The sequence below is a fragment of the Chlorocebus sabaeus genome, chromosome 20 (genome assembly GCF_047675955.1).
Source record: "Chlorocebus sabaeus isolate Y175 chromosome 20, mChlSab1.0.hap1, whole genome shotgun sequence".
NCBI lineage: Eukaryota > Metazoa > Chordata > Mammalia > Primates > Cercopithecidae > Chlorocebus > Chlorocebus sabaeus.
In genome coordinates this window covers 133,253,656-133,271,627 of record NC_132923.1, presented here as the reverse complement: position 1 = coordinate 133,271,627, position 17,972 = coordinate 133,253,656, and the positions used below count along the sequence as shown (strand labels likewise).

Genomic DNA, 17,972 nt, shown 5'->3' with positions numbered 1-17,972 from the left:
AGGCTGGCCATGACCAGGGCCTTGGTGCCCCAGGGGCTCCACTCACCATACTGACAGCGGGGTCCCTGGAAGCCGGAGGGACACTGGCACGGCTGGGCTGAGCCTGGCGCACAATGGCCACCGTGAAAACAGAAGCCAGCACTGCATTCAGCTGCGGAGGGAAGGAGCAAATCAGTGAGACGGGCAAGGAGGGGCGAGGCAGGGGGAGGTGAGGCCTCAGGGTCTCTCGGGCAGGCAGCCCACCCAGCCTGCTAGGTCCCCAGCCCTGTTCTCTCTGTCCTGGGTCACACATTGCCCAGCCACCAATGGTGGCTGCAGTGTCCCCCAACCCCCAGCCATGGCTGCATGCAGTTGGGGTTAGGCGGAACCCCTCTAGAGTGCAGTAAAGCCCTAACTCACTTCACCTAGATGGGGAGGAGCCAAGGGCATTTCCTGGGGAAGGTGCGCAGGGAGTGGGGGCTGGGGAGGGCTGGGAGGAGGGAAGGTGGCGGTGCAGTGGGGAGGCGTGGGCTGCCCAGTGGTCAGCACTGCACAGCTACAAGGGCCAGCTGAGGAACCCCCTCAAGGCCCTGATGGTAGAATCTACTAGGTTGGCCCTATTCCCAGGGAGGGGTGGCCCCGGCCCAGGCCAGTCAGACCCCAGGGAGGGGACGAGGTAAGGTCCTGGCAGGTGGGGAGCCAAGTGTTGACAGCAGCTGCCCTGGGGCTCCCTGGGGAAAGCAAGGCCAGGGTGTGAGGGTGGAGGAGGCCACAGCTGGACCTGAGAGGCCAGGCGGGGGCTCTGGAGAGAGGGGGGTGCCGTGCGGCTTGGCAGGCAGCCCCGTTACTGGCAGCCCCACACTGCCTCACTGCCCCCTCCACAGCAGGTGCCCTCCAGGCTGGACCAGGTGCCCCCCGGGGACTCCAGTACCAAGTTCCTTCACTGGGCAACCCCTACCCTTCACGTTACTACTTGGGAGGGCAGGACCAAGGTGCGTGGGCTGCGCTCACTCCTGAGGGGTGCTCACTGGGTGACTGCATGGTCAGGGCAGTGACCTGGGACTCCCTGCCCCACCCAGAGCCTGTGCGACCTGTGGGCTCAGTGAGTTTGTGTGTCACTCATGGCACCCCTGCCAGGAGTCGGGAGGGAAGCTCTAGCCAGGTGGGCCCTGTGGTGGCTGCGCCAGGGCTCCCAGGATTCCCAGGCATGGGCTGGGTCAGCTGAGAGGAAGGAGGACAGTTGGCCACTCATCATCTAAGCAGCCCCGGACCAGGGGCTGTGCCCGGTGGGGAAACCAAGGCTCAGAGACTTCATTACCTGGCCTGGACCACAGAGTGAGCCATGACTGGCTTGGGCTTCAGGGCCTGTGTGGCCGTCCCATTTACAGATGTGCCCAAGGCCAGCACCCAAACCTGGACTTGGGATCAGGACGACCGGGCCTGGGTTTGGGCTGGCACAGAGAAACACGGGTCCCTGTGAAAGCTTCTTCCTCCCACGCCTCCTGCAATCATGGCCACCACTGCTGCCCCGGGCATGGGGGCATCCCCTCCCCGCCTGGGCCCTCACACGCATCTGGCCACATCCAGGCCCCACCAGCCTCTTCCCTCCAGCCAAACACGTGCAGCCGGAAGATGTGTCCGAACTCGACAGGGTGGGGGCCGGGGGCCTGCAGGGAAGCCGGATGGAAGTTGCCATGACCCTGGAAGCAGCCCAGGAAATTCCCCAGGGACAGGGGACCAGCCTGGGGCCCAGCAACAGGAAACATCCGCGTCCCAGGTGTGAGGCCTGAAGCCGGCTGACATGCGCAGCTGCAAGAGCAAACCAGCTGTGTTCAGTTCCCACCATGCAGGTTCCGGTTTTCCTCATCCTGAAGACCTCCAGCCCCAAAGAGCCAAGACCAGTCACCCTTGGGTGGGGAGCAGGTGCCGGCCCGGAGTCTACCCCTAGGACGCTGCCCTCCCCGGGCTCTGCTGAAGGATGGAAGGCAGGACCTGCCCGGATCTCTGAGCCCGGGGAAAAGCAGCCACTCACTGCCTCCTCCTTCCCACCCTGTTTCCCACCGGCTGGGCCCCACCCTCCTGTTCTCAGGGCCCCTCTCCTGGAGCCCATGCCCACCACCCTGTGACCCTCCTCTAAACTCCACACCCTTCCCTCCCTCCCTGCTCTCCCAGGAAGCATCTGCCTAAATCTGAAACAAAGGGGAAAAGGAGTGTGCTTCTGAAAATCCCAGCCAGATCCAGAGTCCCCGCTGCCCTGGATGAAGACACCATCTCTCAAGGCAGGCAGAGCTGACTCTCTGTCGACGGAAAGGGGCGCACACGGACCCTACCACATGTGCACCCAGCAGGGCACCAGGCCCGGGGCAGCCGCTGCCCTCTCTTCAGTGTCCAGGACAGACATTAATCATTAGTCTCCATCCTGGGCTAGAAAAAGGACACAGAGACCAATGATTAACGTCTGTCCCAGGCTGGAAGGGCACGGCCACAAGATGCTCCCTGGACCCTGGGCCAGTCACTCGGATGAGTACACAGCGAATCCTTCTAGCAGCTCACCTAGCGGCTCAGACCAGGGGTCTGGGAGATAGCACCTTACACACTGGATCATTCACCCACATCCCGTTCAAAGCCAGTCCAGTTGGGTCCACCCTCAGGGTACCTTGAACACACCCACATCTCTCCACCTCGTCTCCACCATGACACCAAGGCCACCATCATCTCCTGCCCTCCACAGACGCCTCTTAGCTGGCCCCAGCTTCTCCTGCTCACTCAGTTTCCATTCTCTACCCCACTGCCGTAGTGACTTTTTAGAATATAACTCAGATCTTGGTTCCCCGGTTGCAAAACCCTTCACTTGCTTTCCATTGACTCGGCACAAAACCCACGGTCCCCAGATCCTCCCTATCCGACCCCCGTCCAACTGCTGGCCTCCCCCTAGACTCAGCTCTCCCTGCTTGGGGTTCTCCCATGAACAAGCTGCTCTCTGCATGGACAACTCTTCTCTTCCCCAAATGTCACTTCCACAGGGAGGCTCCCTAAGCCCCATCTCCAAATCAGGGCCCACAGAGCCCCGCTCTTGCCCCCTTTAGTGCCTCTCAACCATGATTAGGCATTCAGTTGCGGTGACAACTCACTTCCCACGCCAGGCCCCGGGCTCCCTGAGAGCAGCCCTGAACTCCATCTTGATCACCGTCACCCACCCAGCTCCGACACGCAGGTGCGCCAGCAAGCTTGTTGATGAAGGAGTGAATGAATGAACAAACCACCGCATGTCCAGGCCAGCCGGGTGTGGTGGATGCTCCTTGGGGAAAGGGAGGGCACAAGGGGATGGAGGAGGAGGGCTGCACAAGGCATTGCTCCCTCCCAAGGGGTGGAAAAACACCAGGAGGCCCCAAAACAAAGATGCACAAAGCAGCGCTCCAAACCGAGAGCAGATGCTCCTGGTAGACGCCCCATGCCGTCCACATCCCCTCCCCACTGCAGCATGTGCTGACAATGCACAGCCACCTGACAATGCACAGCCACCTGACGATGCACAGCCACCTGACGATGCACAGCCACCTGACGATGCACAGCCACCTGACGATGCACAGCCACCTGACGATGCACAGCCACCTGACGATGCACAGCCACCTGACAATGCACAGCCACCTGACAATGCACAGCCACCTGACGATGCACAGCCACCTGACAATGCAGCAGCCCGGCCTCCAAAGCCGTCAAGGGCCACACCTCTCCCTCATTCAAAGAATGGGAACTGGCAGTGAGGACCGTGGCCATTTGCCGGCTGCCCAGCTTCCCAGGCGTCTACTTTGGGGTGAAATTGGGCGGGTCTACCTCAAATTCCTAGACCAAAGGTTGGGAGGGCCCTTAGAGGCATCTGGGGTGCCACCGGCACAGGATGGCAGGTTTGGGGAGTGCATGGCGGCATGTCCATGACTGTAGCCTCTTTAACAACCCCCACTTTCTCACACTGAACTGAACCACAAGCAAACACCTCTTGCAGTGGCTGCAGCTCATTCCTGGAATCGGGTTAACTGTGGAAAGGGGACTGGATTCCCCTCCAGGGGCTCAGTTCCTGCAGGTGAAGACCTTGAGCTACTTCTCTGGAGCTGCCGCTTGGCCAGAGCCCTTGGCAACTTTTCTTCCTGTCCCTTGAATAACCCAGCCATCTTATGGGAAGTTGGGGTGACCACCAGGCGGATCAAGCCATCCTATCCTTCCTCGCCCACCAGCCCAGCTCTCCAAAGATGATCGCTGAAGTAGGGGCAGTGCACCCAGAATCTTCCAGAAGGAGGAACTCTGGCTGCCACTAAGGATCACTCCGGACACTGGTGACTGGCACCACCTCTGTGCCTCATGGCCTGTGCTCCCCCTGCACCAGAGGGCAGGCCCACGTCCCCTCACCACGCACCAGCAGAGCCCTCCAGGGAACGGGGATGAAGCCGAGGATCAGGGACTCCTGCCCCTTCTGTTGAGGACACCGAGCAGTCCCAAGGCCTGCATCTGAGATGGTAACGACAGAATCCAGGGTAGGTCTCTGCCCCTGAGCACCGGGGAGGCATGGGCAGGTGGTAAGGTCGCTGCCCTGCACACCCCCTGGATGGGGCTCCCAGCCCGGAGATGCCTGGGGACTCTAAGGCGTCACAGGGCTTCCCACCCACCACCCTACAGGGCAGCTCTAATGCTGAAGAGGGAAAGAGAAGGAAGTTCTGGGCTAGGTGTGAGGATGGAGCTGCAGCCATGAATGGGAGCGTGTGTAGGTGTGAGTGACACACATCCTCTGTGTGGGTGTGTCACATGTCCTGTGTGTGGGTGCGAGGACACGTCCTGTGTGTGAGGACACATGTCCTGTGTGTGTGTGAGGACACGTCCTGTGTGTGAGCGAGGACACATGTCCTGTGCATATGACTGAGCATGGTGTGTGAGCATATGTCTGCACATAAGCATGTATGTGGCGTGTGGCCTTATGCATGCTCCAGTGAGCACATATGGGCATGACCGTGACTAGTTGCTCACAAATGTGTGTTCACATGCACGTGTGTGTGTGTGTGTGCACGCCAATATGTGCAAGGCGGTGCATAAGTGATTTCGTCTGGTGGGTGGCAGGTCCAGATGCAAACGTGTGCCTGGCACAGGGGTCTGTGAGTCTGGATGCAACTCCACAGGAGGAGAGACCTGGGGTGTGGGGGGAGGTCACAGTGGGACAACAGGTCCCGCCGGGCCATTTGTGGAGCATGGGTGGGGGTCACAGTGGGACAACAGGTCCCACCAGGCCATTTGTGAAGCCTGTGCTGTGTCCGCATGGAGGAAAAGGGAGCGCAGAGCCTGGGGTGTCAGCTCCGCCAATTCCCACGCTGGGACTGAGGGCTGGCATGCGGCCAGAACGCAAAAGGAAAAGAAAACGGCAGAGGCAGGAAAGCGGAGGGCGGCCCGGGGTCCACAGAGGGCCCTGCAGACCCTTCCCAGCAGGCCCGGCCAACCAGCTGGGCAGTGGCCGTGGGGCCCGGACAACCAAGGAGGGGAGATAGACTGCAGGGCCCGCCGGCCTGATGGTCCAATAGCTGGACACAGGGCCCCAAACCCAGGCCTCACCCTGGGCACCCCCAACTGTAGGTGCCAAGGTCGCAGGTGCACCAGAGCCCAGATCCAGGGCAGTATCCAGTGGCCTGGACCCCCATCGATTCTGCCAACCCCACCTGTGTACAAGGGGGAAGGGCACCAACCCTGTCCCAGGTTTCTGCAACAACACAGCCGTATATAGCACCCTTGACATAAATAACTCCATCTTAAGAGTCAGACTCTATTTCACATTTCACAGGGCACTTTGCCAACAAGAACAAGATGCCTTTTGCTTAATAAACAAATTTTAAAAATAAAGACTGCATGTAACACAAACAAGCACGCTCCACTCTCAGGCCTCACTGAGGACTCCGTGGTCATAACACGAGCAGGCCTTCAGCTGCTGAAAAGGGCTGTCCCTGTGGAAAGAAGTCAGCATCCACCCCGAAGTCTCTGCCATATCCGAGTTCCTTGCAAGGCCCACGGAGGCCACCAGGGCCAGACCAGGAGATGCTTTTGGTCTTTGTTCTGTCTTTTTTTGTCTTTTCTCCCGTTAACCCTTTCTCCTATCTCTTTTTCTCCCAGGGTTCAATGTGACTTTGTTTGTTGTGAAATGTTTAATCTATAGCATTTATATATTAAGTACACTATGATATATAGTTTGCAATGTTGACAGGCGTGTGGAGTGGCGGGAGCCTGTGTGCCTGTGGCTCTGACTACAGAGTAAACCAGAAGCACGAAGGAGAACCACCTCCTCGGGAACTCCATGGAGCTCACGGCCTCTGATAGAAACAGCATCAATAAAGTCTGACATTGTGGAAGACACGATCGTGCATGGACCTGGTTATCTCTGAGCCTGCACTGCTCATGAGACGAACCATCACAACACCTCCCTACAGAGTCAAAGCCTGCACAGGCCGTGGATTTCCTGAGAATATGTTTGTCTTCCCTGGACAGCCCAGCATCCCCCAGGTAGCAAGGGGCTAGGAGCAGACAGGAGTGACCAGGAGGGGACAGGAGTGGCCAGGAGGGGACAGGAGGGGACAGGAGTGGCCAGCAGTGGACAGGAGGGGACAGGAGGGGATAGGAGTGGCCAGGAGGGGACAGGAGGGGACAGGAGTGGCCAGCAGTGGACAGGAGGGGACAGGAGGGGACAGGAGTGACCAGGAGGGGACAGGAGTGGCCAGGAGGGGACAGGAGTGGACAGGAGTGGCCAGGAGGTGACAGGAGGAGACAGGAGGGGACAGAAGGGGACAGGAGGGGACAGGAGTGAAGAGGAGGTGACAGGAGTCGACAGGAGGGGACAGGAGTCGACAGGAGGGGACAGGAGTCGATAGGAGTGGCCAGGAGGGGGTGGGACAGCCTGGAAAGAAGCTCTGGGTGGTCGCACTAAGGCATCCTCCCCGGGTCGTGGGTGCCTGAGGGTCTGCCCCAGAGTCGAGGGCCAGGCAGGCTAGGCACAGAAAGGGACTCCAAGGTCCTGCAACCCCAGACTTCACAGAGGCAGAGCCAGGTCCAAGCCCTCTAGACTCAGTTCTTGCTCCATCTGCAAATCCAGAATCCCAGCCCTTCTCTCCGCCCCTCCTGACCCCCCGAACTCAGCCCTGTCACCTCTCACTAGGGCCACCGTGAAGCTGGGCCTGCTGTGCAGCGGTAGAAGTGGCAGTGAGGGCTGCTTCATGGTGAATGTGCTCTGTGGATTCCTGAGACAGACTATACTGCCTTTTCCAAACTAACTGCACCTTGAATCTAGAGGCCGTCTTAGAAAGGAAACATAAAGAAGCCACAAAGTCACAGAGATGAAACAGTACCCTAAAGTCTGTGTTGAACAGGGCTGATGCAGGCGATCTGCTTGACACACAGTCAGGGAGGCCTGGCAGCGGCTGGCACAGTGCTCAGGACCCAGAGGGTAGCAGTGAGCAGAAACCTGCACCTGCCCTGACCTCCTGGGGCTCCTGTCCTTGCAGGGGACACACAGGAAAGGATGAAGCCGCCATGAGAAATGCTATGGAGAAAAGTGAGGCAGGCCCAGCCTCTCCTTTGCACAGATCTTGCCCCTGCCCTCATGAGGGCCCCAGGCCTATGCCCCAAATATTCCTGCCTTCCTGTGACCTCCAAATGTGACCCTGCTTGGAAATGGGATCTTTGCAGATGTGAAGAACACCATGACTGAGATGAGGCCCTGCTGGATTAGGGTGGGCCCTAGGGCCTACAGAAAAGACCCCAGAGACACACAGAGGGGAGACGACCATGTAGAGACGGAGGCAGAGCGGGGAATGAGGCGTCTACAACCACGGAACACCACGGCGGCTGGAAGAGATAGGAAGGACCCTCCCCCAGAGCCTCAGGAGTGGGCACGGCCTTGCTGACACCTTGATCTGAGGCTTCTCTCCTCCGGAACTGAGAGAGAGGACATTCACGTTGTTTCAGCACTTGGCTTGTGGTCCCTTGCTGCGGCAGCCCCAGGAGCCCATATCTGCACCCCCCACCCCCACCTCACGCCCGTCCCATTTGCTCCAGACACAAGATCCTGCCTCAGGACCCCACACCTTCTATTCCCTATTCTAGGATCTCTTCCCAGGCATGTGCAAGGCCCACCCCTCACATCAGCAGACCACCACCATCTGGACAGAGGAGCCTTCCTGGACCCCTATCCAAGCCAGCACCACTCGGCTCTGACTATGGAGTGAACTGTAGTTCACCCTACCCTCTGCCCCTTCCTCCTGCCTCACTTTTCTCCATAGCATTTCTCATGGCGGCTTCATCCTTTCCTGCGTGTCCCCTGCAAGGACAGGAGCCCCAGGAGGTCAGGGCAGGTGCAGGTTTCTGCTCACTGCTACCCTCTGGGTCCTGAGCACCGTGCCAGCCGCTGCCAGGCCTCCATGACCGTGTGTCAAGCAAATCGCCTGCATCAGCCCTGTTCAACACAGACTTTAGGGTACTGTTTCATCTCTGTGACTTTGTGGCTTCTTTGTTTCCTTTCTAAGACGGCCTCTAGATTCAAGGTGCAATTAGTTTGGAAAAGCCTGTATAGTCTGTCTCAGGAATTCACAGAGCACATTCACATATTAAAGGCTCTGAGAATTCCTGCAAAACAAGAAATCTGCTGAACTCTGGTTTAGGAAGCGCTTACTGGAACACAGAATCCCTTCCCAGTGCCCGTCACAGCCCACGGAGCTGGTGCAGCTCCTAGCTCCATGCTGAGGCCCTGCCTCTCCATCCAGTGGCCTCCCCTCCCCCAGGCCGGGCCAGCACAGCCCATATGAAGAGTTGCGGGGGATGGGGGGCTGCAGGCAGGGTCTTCCTGGGCCCCATTCCTCCACAGTTCCATCTCAGGGTGCACGCGTGGAAGGACCGGCGCGTCGGCTGCTCTAGGCTGGCACTCATCTGCCACTCTGCCCACCTGGGAGCCCGACTTGGAGGAGGGGTGCCCAAGGTAACTGGTGCTGCCAGGACTAGGGGGACTCCGGCTGAAACATTGTCAGGGTCTGGGAAAAATCTGGCACCGAGCTGTGATAAAAGTGGAATTCAGAGAAACCCTGAGCAGGAAGGACACACCCCAGCAAGAGAAGTAGTTCCGAACCCCACTGCACCCGGGCCACAGGCTCTGCAGGGCCTCATGGGCTTTGCAAGCCCCAGTCATGAGGCCTCGCTGCCCCACCCGGCACTAAGTAAGTGGCTCTCAGGGAAATCATAACACGATTAGCAGTTTCCGGCCAGTCTCTCACGGGCGTTAGCCTACTGCTCGCTCCTACACAAACACGGCAGGGCTCCCAGGTCCTGACATTGTCCTCCATGGCCGGGTGTCCAGGTCACACGGAAGCAAGGAAATCTCACAATGACTGGGGGTGGGGGGACATCATCGGCTCAGGGGCCTCCCCTGTGCTTCCCCTGCCAGCAGGGGCTGAAGGGCGACAGAGAAACGAGGAAGGGGCAAAGGGTGAGAAAAGGGAAGGCAGAGGCAGAGCCAAGCCCTGACCCACAGGGCCCTCTAAAGAGTGAGCGTCTGTCCTGCACGGAGGTGTGCACCCCACTGCCATCCTCCGGCTCTCAAGCACAGCGGTGCCCTGGGCTGGGGAGCAGGGAGGACCCTGGTTGGGTGCGGCCCCAATGCCCACAGGCACACTGGCTGGGAAGACCGTGAGCAGCCACGTGTGACTCTCAGCTGACCCCACAGAGGGAGAGCCTCCCAGGGGCTGAGAGGCTTTGGCACCTGCAGGGACCCTGAGACTCCCACCCAACACAGTCCCCTGACCCCGCCAGCAGCTGCGCCCTGCCCTCCTTGTATGCGCCGGCAGAGATGGGAAGCGCACAACAGAGCTGGAATGTGGTGTCGGAAACGCTCGGCTCACCCGGGGCAGGAAGGCAGAGCCTCAGCGGAGCATGGGGAGGCAGGAAGAGACGTCCCAGAACCACTGAGCAGCGGGTAAGGCCCTGGGCTCCGTCACCAGAGAGCTCTGCCCACAAGCCCCTGCACCCAAGCCCTTGGCCAAGTGATTCCATGACCGAGGTGCCCGATCACCGTGTGTGCCACTGCCACGGTCACTGCTGCTAACAGGAGTCACCACAGGCCAAGCAGGCTTCACCCAGGCCTCCTCCTCTAAGCACAAGAGCTGGCATTGCTTGAGCGCTTACTGTATACAGGCACCAAGCAAAGGCTCCACATGAAGTGACTCATTTAATCCCAGGTTTTCAGGTGGACGTTGTCACACCCACGTCCTGGAGCTCGAGGCCTGATGGGGCCTCTGGTGAGGGGGCTGGTGGGAGCTGCTACCAGGTCTCAGAGCTCACCAGGTACCTGGGGGAACTGAGCCCAGGACTGAGCCATGTTTTCCACTCTTGGCTGCCTGGACGGGCATCGGCATCTAGCCCATCAACAAACACTTGCTCCACATCCGGGCTCAGGCCAGGCCAGGGTCCCCAAGGCCACCCATTCTGCCCTGCCAGGGCGCTCCTGTGGGATGCAGAGAAGCCCCCAGCCCCGGCCGGCCCAACCACCTCACACAGTGGCCCTGGGAGAGCAGCCGGTCCAGAGAGAGGCTGGCACGGTGCCCCCAGGCCTGCGGGTCCCGGCGTGCAGCCCACTCCCCTGAGAGGGGCAGCTTGAGGAAGGGCCTGCAGGCTTCCCTGCCTGGACTGGAGGCCTCATGGTGGGGGAGGTCCAAAAAGCCTTGGCCAGGCCGCCCGCTGACCCTGACTCACTGCTCCCTTTCTGACGTCCCAGGCTCCCGGGCTGCCCCCCAGACATTCCTACAGTCCCCAGCACCACCCCCCAGACCCCCGCTGGCCCTCATCTGCCCATCCTCACTTCTGCAGGCCTCGTCACACCCTGGCCACATGAGAAGCATCTGCTCACGGTCAGCCTCCCAGCCATGGGCTCCACGTGGGTGGGCATCCGCGGCCAGCGTCCTCAAACCCCCAGTACTCAGCAGCAGCTGAGCCAAAACCCAGCAAACAATGGAGTGATCAAATAAACGAATGACTCCGTGGCTAGCACGGGACACGCCAGGCAGCACCCCTCCAACCCTTGGAGCTCAGGCAGAGCCCCTGTGAACACTGACTCCCACCCACCCACCGCCCCCCTCACTTGCTGGGACCCAGCCGTGGGGGTGAACAGAGCGGCCGGAGAAGGAGATCACAGGGCTTCCCGGGGCCATGAAAACAAGCAAATAAAAGTAAAACACACAAACAAGCAAATCCTGCGCTAAAAACGAATTTTTAAAAACAATAAGAAAAGCTCAAGTCCAGGATCTATGTGGGGACCTCGCCGATGTGACAACCAGGACCCCCACCCTCCCCTGCCCCCCGCCCCCGGCCTCAGCCCAGCTCCTCCACACAGCCCAGCCCGGGCTGCCCTGGTGAGGGTCTCAGCCAAGACGCCCTCCACCCCACTCCAGCCAGCAGAGCCCGGCCAGGGCAGAGCCACCATGTTCTCCTAGGGCCCCAGGGTCCCATATGCGGATGGCAGCCTAGGGTCCCATATGCGGATGGCAGCCTAGGGCCTGGCCACGGCACAGGCAGACGGAGCTGGCAGGACAGGCCCAAAGCTCACCTCGGGCCAGGCTGGTGATGGAGATGGGCACACTCACTAGGCCCTGCTGGGACCATCGAGACCCTGAGGTCCCCACAGCAGGTAGAGGCTGAAGCAGCCTCAGGGGACTGGCCCAGCCCCTGCCCTCGAGCCTGACTCTGAGATGATCACTGCCGACGGAGGTGAATACAAGGTGTACATGAGGATAGCCAGAGCCCAGCTCGGGGCTCAGAGGGGACGGCATCGGGGGAACACGGCCACGGACACGTCTACCTGCAGTTGCCTTCCCTGCCCGGGCTCTCCGCCCCTGTCCCACCTAGGACCCCAGGCCCAGGGACACCCCCAGCCCCGCCCCAGCCATCCATGCAACTGGGCCTTTAAGCCCCCCCGGGAGCAAAAAGCCCGCTCTCCCCCCGTAAACCCTGGGGACTCGGGCTGGCAGCCCCTCTTCCCCTCCCCGCCCCCGCCCTGCTCCAAGCTGCCTGTTGTTTCGCCCCATTATTAGAATCCCCTTGGGCAGGCCCCAGAATCCCTGCCTCAGAGTGGAAACTCAGGGGAACCTTGGCTTTGATGTCTGCCCCCTCCCCACTAAAAAGACCCCTTTGTTCCTCCCAGACGACAGGAGCAGAGAAACAGGGCACAGCTCAGGTGCCAACAGTGACGATGGAGGCTGGGACCCCCTCCGAGGGGCGCCTGGCCAGCAACCCCCTCCCTGCTGCCAGCAGAGGCCCCGTCGCCTCCTTCTTCCTTGTTACTCTCCTCCCTTCCTGGAGAGAATTATCCACTTCCTCTAATGGAAAAACACGGCCATCATCCCTTCTGTTCCCCTTTTCCTGCCGGAGCTCAAGCCAGAACAGGCAACTTCAGCCCAGGTTTGCAATGTGCACGCTTCCTGTGTGAGAGGAGCCCCTGCGGCTCCAGGCAACTACCTGCCACAAAGACCCCTACAGCTGGGTTCTGTTCCTGTCACCGGAGTCCGGGGGAGCCCGCTGCCCGTTAACCCTCGATGTGGGGAGTGTTGGCCGGACATGGCGGCTCACACCTGTAGTCCCAGCACTTTGGAAGGCCGAGGTGGAAAGATTGCTTGAGCCTAGGAGCTCAAGACCAGCCTGGGCGACATGGTGAGACCCTGTCTCTACAAAAAATACAATAATTATTCAGCGTGGTGGTGCACACCTGCAGTCTCAGCTACTCAGGAGGCTAAGGTGGGAGGATCGCTTGATCTCAGGATTTTGAGGCTACAGTGAGCTGTGATGGTGCCACTGCACTCCAGCCTGGTTGACAGAGTGAGACGCTGCCTCTAAAAAATAAACATAAGGCCGGGCGCGGGGGCTCAAGCCTGTAATCCCAGCACTTTGGGAGGCCGAGACGGGCAGATCACGAGGTCAGGAGATCGAGACCATCCTGGCTGACACGGTGAAACCCCGTCTCTACTAAAAACTACAAAAAACTAGCCGGGCGAGGTGGCGGGCGCCTGTAGTCCCAGCTACTCGGGAGGCTGAGGCAGGAGAATGGCGTGAACCTGGGAGGCAGAGCTTGCAGTGAGCTGAGATCTGGCCACTGCACTCCAGCCTGGGTGACAGAGCGAGACTCCTTCTCAAAAAAATAAAATAAAATAAAATAAAATAAACAAACATAAAAAGTAAAAAATAAAAATGTGGGGAGTGTGTGACTCTCAGCCACACTCCATGGCACAGCCTGTCCCTCACTGGCAGGACGCCACCTCAATGTTTTAGCGGAGGCCGGCTTTATGGGACAGGGTCCCACGACCTCTGTGCCGACCCTTCCCAGCAAGGGACACTGACCCCTTTGCCCAGGCAGCTTCACCTGCGGGACTCCTGTCCCCATGCCGGAAACTCTTCCCAAACACCTCTGTAGCTGTGAGCCCCGGTCCCTTCACAAACCAGAGGCTTGAGAGCCACCCGCTCAGCTCACACCACCCAACTCCAATCCTGGGCCCGCACCTCCGAGCCCCAGCACCCCAGCACCTGCCCGGGTCAGGCTGTATGCAGCACGGGCCTCTCGAATTGTGCTGGTTACATACAGAGAGAGGAAGGAGCGGTTCCCTCGCACCCACGGAGGCTGAGGCCTGCCACCCGGCCCAGATTGGCCTTGGGAGAACATGGTATAGGGAAACGGGGCAGGGAGAGGGACTCAGGGAGCCGGGGGTGAGCGTGGGGTGGCAGGTGAACCCCGAACTAGGCTCAGGGGTACATGAACCCACAGACACCAATGCGTAGCCCCAGGACACCCTCAGACACCCTGCCAATGGCAGGCTCCCGTCCTCTGGAAGAGCCAGCAAAGTGGACTGACCCCACCCAGTCCCAGCTCTCTTTCCACAGCTCTGCCAGCCTCAGCTGAGGTCGCTTTTGCAGCTTTTGGCAAGTGGTGTTGCTGAGCGAGTGGCCCCTGCGTCGCTCGTGTTGCCGTGGAAGGGCGATCCCCACCAGGCGGGCGCAGATTCATGACTCTGCTGAGTCATCTGCGGTGGAGGTGCAGGGGAGGGCAGGGAGGCGCAGGCGGCACTCACCCGAGAGGCAGCCCTGCTCGCCAGGCTGCTGCGTCCACCCTCGGCAGCACCTGAGCACGGTCCGGGTCTCTGTGGTATACACCTGCCTGTAGCCCATGTAGTAGACAGTTCTAGAAAGAAAGAGAGAAGGGAAGTGCTTACCATCGCAGGACCGGCTGTACTTGGCTCTCACTCACCCCTGGGGAGACTGACTCTGCGTCAGCCGGGTTCCCAGCTGCACAGGCTGTGGAACCAAGGTTCTCGAGTGGGGTGGCTGACGCCAATGCCCAGCCAGGTTCCTCTGAATCAGGGGGCAGCATGGAGGCAGCAGGGGCCGTGCTGGAGCCAGCAACAGTGGCCTTGTGCTGTGTGCAACCCGGGAACACACTACCCCACTGCCTCTGCCCGGCCCCTTCCCTCCCCACAGTGGTCCTGGCTCCAGGCTGGCATTGGGATGTGCATCTCACCGCTCACCAGGCTCTCAGTGCCTAGAGAGCGCCTAGCCCTGGAGCCAGAATGGCTTCTGGGATGAGCCAAGTGGGCCTGTGGTGCCCGGGGCCGGGTGGGCTGTGCCAGACAGGGGAGGTGCCAGTTCAGACTCCATACTCTCAGTCCACCAGTGAAGCAGATGGCCCCAGTAGGAGCCCCACACACAGGTGCCATGGCCACCGACCCCTACACCTAGGAGGACAAAGCTGAGCTGGGGAGACAGGGGGGCCCTGGAGGAAGTGGTTATGGGGAGCAGCAGCAGGACTTGTGTGGGCCCAGGTCAGAGAGGAGATGCCATAGCGGGCAGGCAGGGAGGGCTTCCCGGGGGCAGTGTGGCCAGGGCAGCCTTGGTCCACAGGCTGCCTCCTGCTCGGACGGGACGGGCTGGGGCTGTCACTAAGGCTGAGCAGACAATGGCAGGGCTCCCTGGGAGATGCCAGTGTCCTCCTGGGAATGGGCAGCCCGATCCGGCCAGCGTGAGAAGGTGCCCACAGCCAGAGAGACGCCAGCTACCCAGAGGACACGCCGTCCCCCTCCCCAAGTCCAGAGGCTGCCCCAGGCCGCCAACACCGTGCAGCCCACAAAGCCCGGTCACCCCAGGACACCCTGCGCCATCCCCTGCCCAGCCCCTGTCTCCACCCTGCTCCTGCAGGCATCACCAGCCCCCTGCACGGGAAGTCTTGGCAGAGCATTTGGCAAGGGGCCTGCCTGTCCCACTCTGGGACTCGCCCTGAGCAGAGGGAGGGTGGGAGGTGGGGGCACCCCAGCCCACGCAGCCCCAGCAAGCCTCCCAACATCACACCCCTGGCCTGGGGCTAAGTCTCAATTCCTCCTTGCCTGGGACTCTTCCACCTCGAGCTGCCCCCACAGGTCGCCAACCACCCGCTCCATGCCCCCTAAAGTGAACGACCCTTGGAGAGGACCGGTGGGCCTGCAGACCCCACAGCCCCTGTGAGGACCAACCCCTCATTGCCCTGCAGCCACCACCAGCTCACACAGGCTCCACTGCCACCACAGAGATCGTTCATGCAGGGCTGGGGTCATCAGGGGAACAAGGCCTCTGCCACACGGGTGCCTACTCCTCTGCCTTCTGGAAGGTTTGCTGCCTCTCGAAGAAGCTCCTTTCCTGCTTCCTCAGAGCATGGGCCACATCAACCCCAGGACCTGCCCACCAACCCTGCCGTCCTTCCCCGGGGAGCCACCCTGACGCCTGGGTCCTCACCCCTCCGCTGCCCAAGCAGCCTCCACCCTCACTCTAGCAAGGACCAGCAAGACAGACAGCCACCTGTGCCACCTGCCCACCCGGACGCCCTGTCTCCCGCTGCTTGTTCTGCAGTGACTAATGTCCACACAAATTCAGACCCACCCAGATGTGACCTTACTTCTTGGAAATCAGGTCTTTGCTTCACCCGCAATCAAGTTAAGATGAGGTCATTCACAGGGGATGGGAGGCCCTAATTCAGTGACTGGCGTCCTTATAAGAAGAGGGAAATTTGGACGCAGGCACAGGGGATGGCTGTGTGAAGAGGAAGGCAGAGACAGAAGTGGTGGCCACAAGCCAAGGCACTCCCAGACGCCGGCAGCAGAAGCTGGGGGCTGTGACAGACGCCCCCTCAGAGCCCCTGCAGGGGTCCAGGCTGCCCGCACCTTGATCTCAGACTTCCGGCCTCTGGAGCTGGGAGAGAACAAAGCCCTGCTGCTTTGAAGCCATCTGGTTCCAGGGCTCACTGCAGCAGTGGCAGGAGACTCTCGTACAGCTCTCCGCGTGGCACAGGCCCACGGGTCCCAGGGCTCTGAGGCCTTTGTGTTTGCAAGGACAACTGCTCACGTGGATGTGCGCATCGGGAGGATGGAGAGAGAGGCAGAGAGGGACAGAGGCGAGGCAGACAGACACAGGAAGAGAAAGCGAAGGAGTAGAAGATGCAGCCGCCCCGGGCCTGTCCCGCAGTCTGCAGACCCCACAGCCAGCCACCCTCCCCCATCTCTGCCGCTGTCTGCAGGGGCGGTGACCAGGGGCCCAGCCAACAGCCTGGGATCAAGGGCCCTTGAGCCTCTGGGAGCGGCCGGGGCAGCCAGGCTGCCGTCTCTGGGTAACAAAACACCCGCAGCTTGCCGGGGCTGCTGCATGGGAGGCTGGAGGTGGGCCCTGGGAACCGTGACCCAACAAACAAGCGGGGCCAGGGTCCGGCGGGCGGCCGCTTCCCGGAAGCGTGGGCTCATGCACACGCACTGCAGAGACGCTCTGGGAGCGCCTCGCAAACCCCGTCTTGGCAGGACATGAAACCACTTGCCCGGACAGAAACCGACCACCGCAGTGAACGATATTTGGCAGAGCTGAGAGTGTTTGGGCCTGTGCATGGTAAATATTTATTCCCTCTCCCGGGCTGCAATGGTGCCGGGCTACGTGCTGCTTCCTCGGGCCACTGACCACCCCCTCCATCCCCCCGAAAGGGAATGACCCTTGCTGCCCCTACAGCCCCCGTGAAGACCAGATCTTCCTTCCCCTGCAGCCCCCGTGAAGACCAGCCCTTCATTCCCCTGCAGCCAGCACCAGCTCACATGGGCTCCAACGCTGGGGAGCTGGTGCCCACAGGGCAGGGGTCGTCGTGGTAATGAGGCCGCCCCCAGGTGCCCACTTCTCTGCCTTCTGGCGCTACCAGCTCACAGTGGAGGCCACGGCTCAGGGAGTGTGGGCCTGGCCGGAGGGACCTGAGCGGCAGCTCCACCCTCAGAGCCCCTCCCCCACCCCTTCCCTCTCAGGGACCTTGCTCCTCAGAGGGCGGGAGCCCCTTTATTCACAGGGCCCCCCGGCTGGGTTTATCGGGGAAGTACCACTGAGGGGGCTGAGAGCAAGACCCCGAACACCCAGGCGCTCTCTCAGCTGTACTCACAGCCTCACCTACTCTGGGCCGGGCCGGAGCACCCATCACCCTGCAGCCCTGCCTGAGGCTGGCAGCAGGCTCCACAGCCCACAAGGCAGACGAGGGGCCGATGCCCGCTGCCCTTCTGACTGCAGCTACCACAACACAGCCACTTCGGGGCCAGCCCGGGGAGGGGGCTCATCTGATCCTCACTACTGCTGTGAGCCAGGTGGGGAAACTGAGGCTACAGCAGGTTCCCACCCTACTAGGGCTCATCCAGCCTGCTGGCCTCTCCCCCCAGAACTCAGGATCTCCTTGTCTGTCCAGGGCAGGACGGTGACCCTGCACCAGGCAAGCCAGGATGCCCTCAGGCTGTGGGGTGCGCAGTTGCTGCCTCTCGCCCTCGGCTCTCAGCCACCCTGCACCCTGCTCCAACCACCTGGGAATTACCAGTGGAGAAGAATCGCTACAGAAAGAGAAGGCCAGAAGCCAAGCCCTCGGGGACACGGCCCTGACAACGAGGCCCCAACGACCTGGCACGGGC

The 17,972-nt window shown here is 60.9% G+C and overlaps 1 protein-coding gene across 7 annotated transcripts in view; it reads right to left on the bottom strand.

Moving 5' to 3' along the window:
* The window catches only part of LOC103225737 (uncharacterized), a 133,178-nt gene that overhangs the window by 89,832 nt on the left and 25,374 nt on the right, over nt 1-17,972 (bottom strand). For all 7 annotated transcript variants that reach the window (XM_037985151.2, XM_037985152.2, XM_037985154.2 and 4 more), the window contains exons 3-4: nt 14,100-14,209; nt 47-151 (exon numbers count right to left, since the gene is read on the bottom strand). In XM_037985151.2, coding sequence (XP_037841079.2) covers nt 47-151; nt 14,100-14,196 — 202 coding nt within the window. In that variant the 5' untranslated portion in view covers nt 14,197-14,209. The remainder of the gene's footprint in view (nt 1-46; nt 152-14,099; nt 14,210-17,972) is intronic.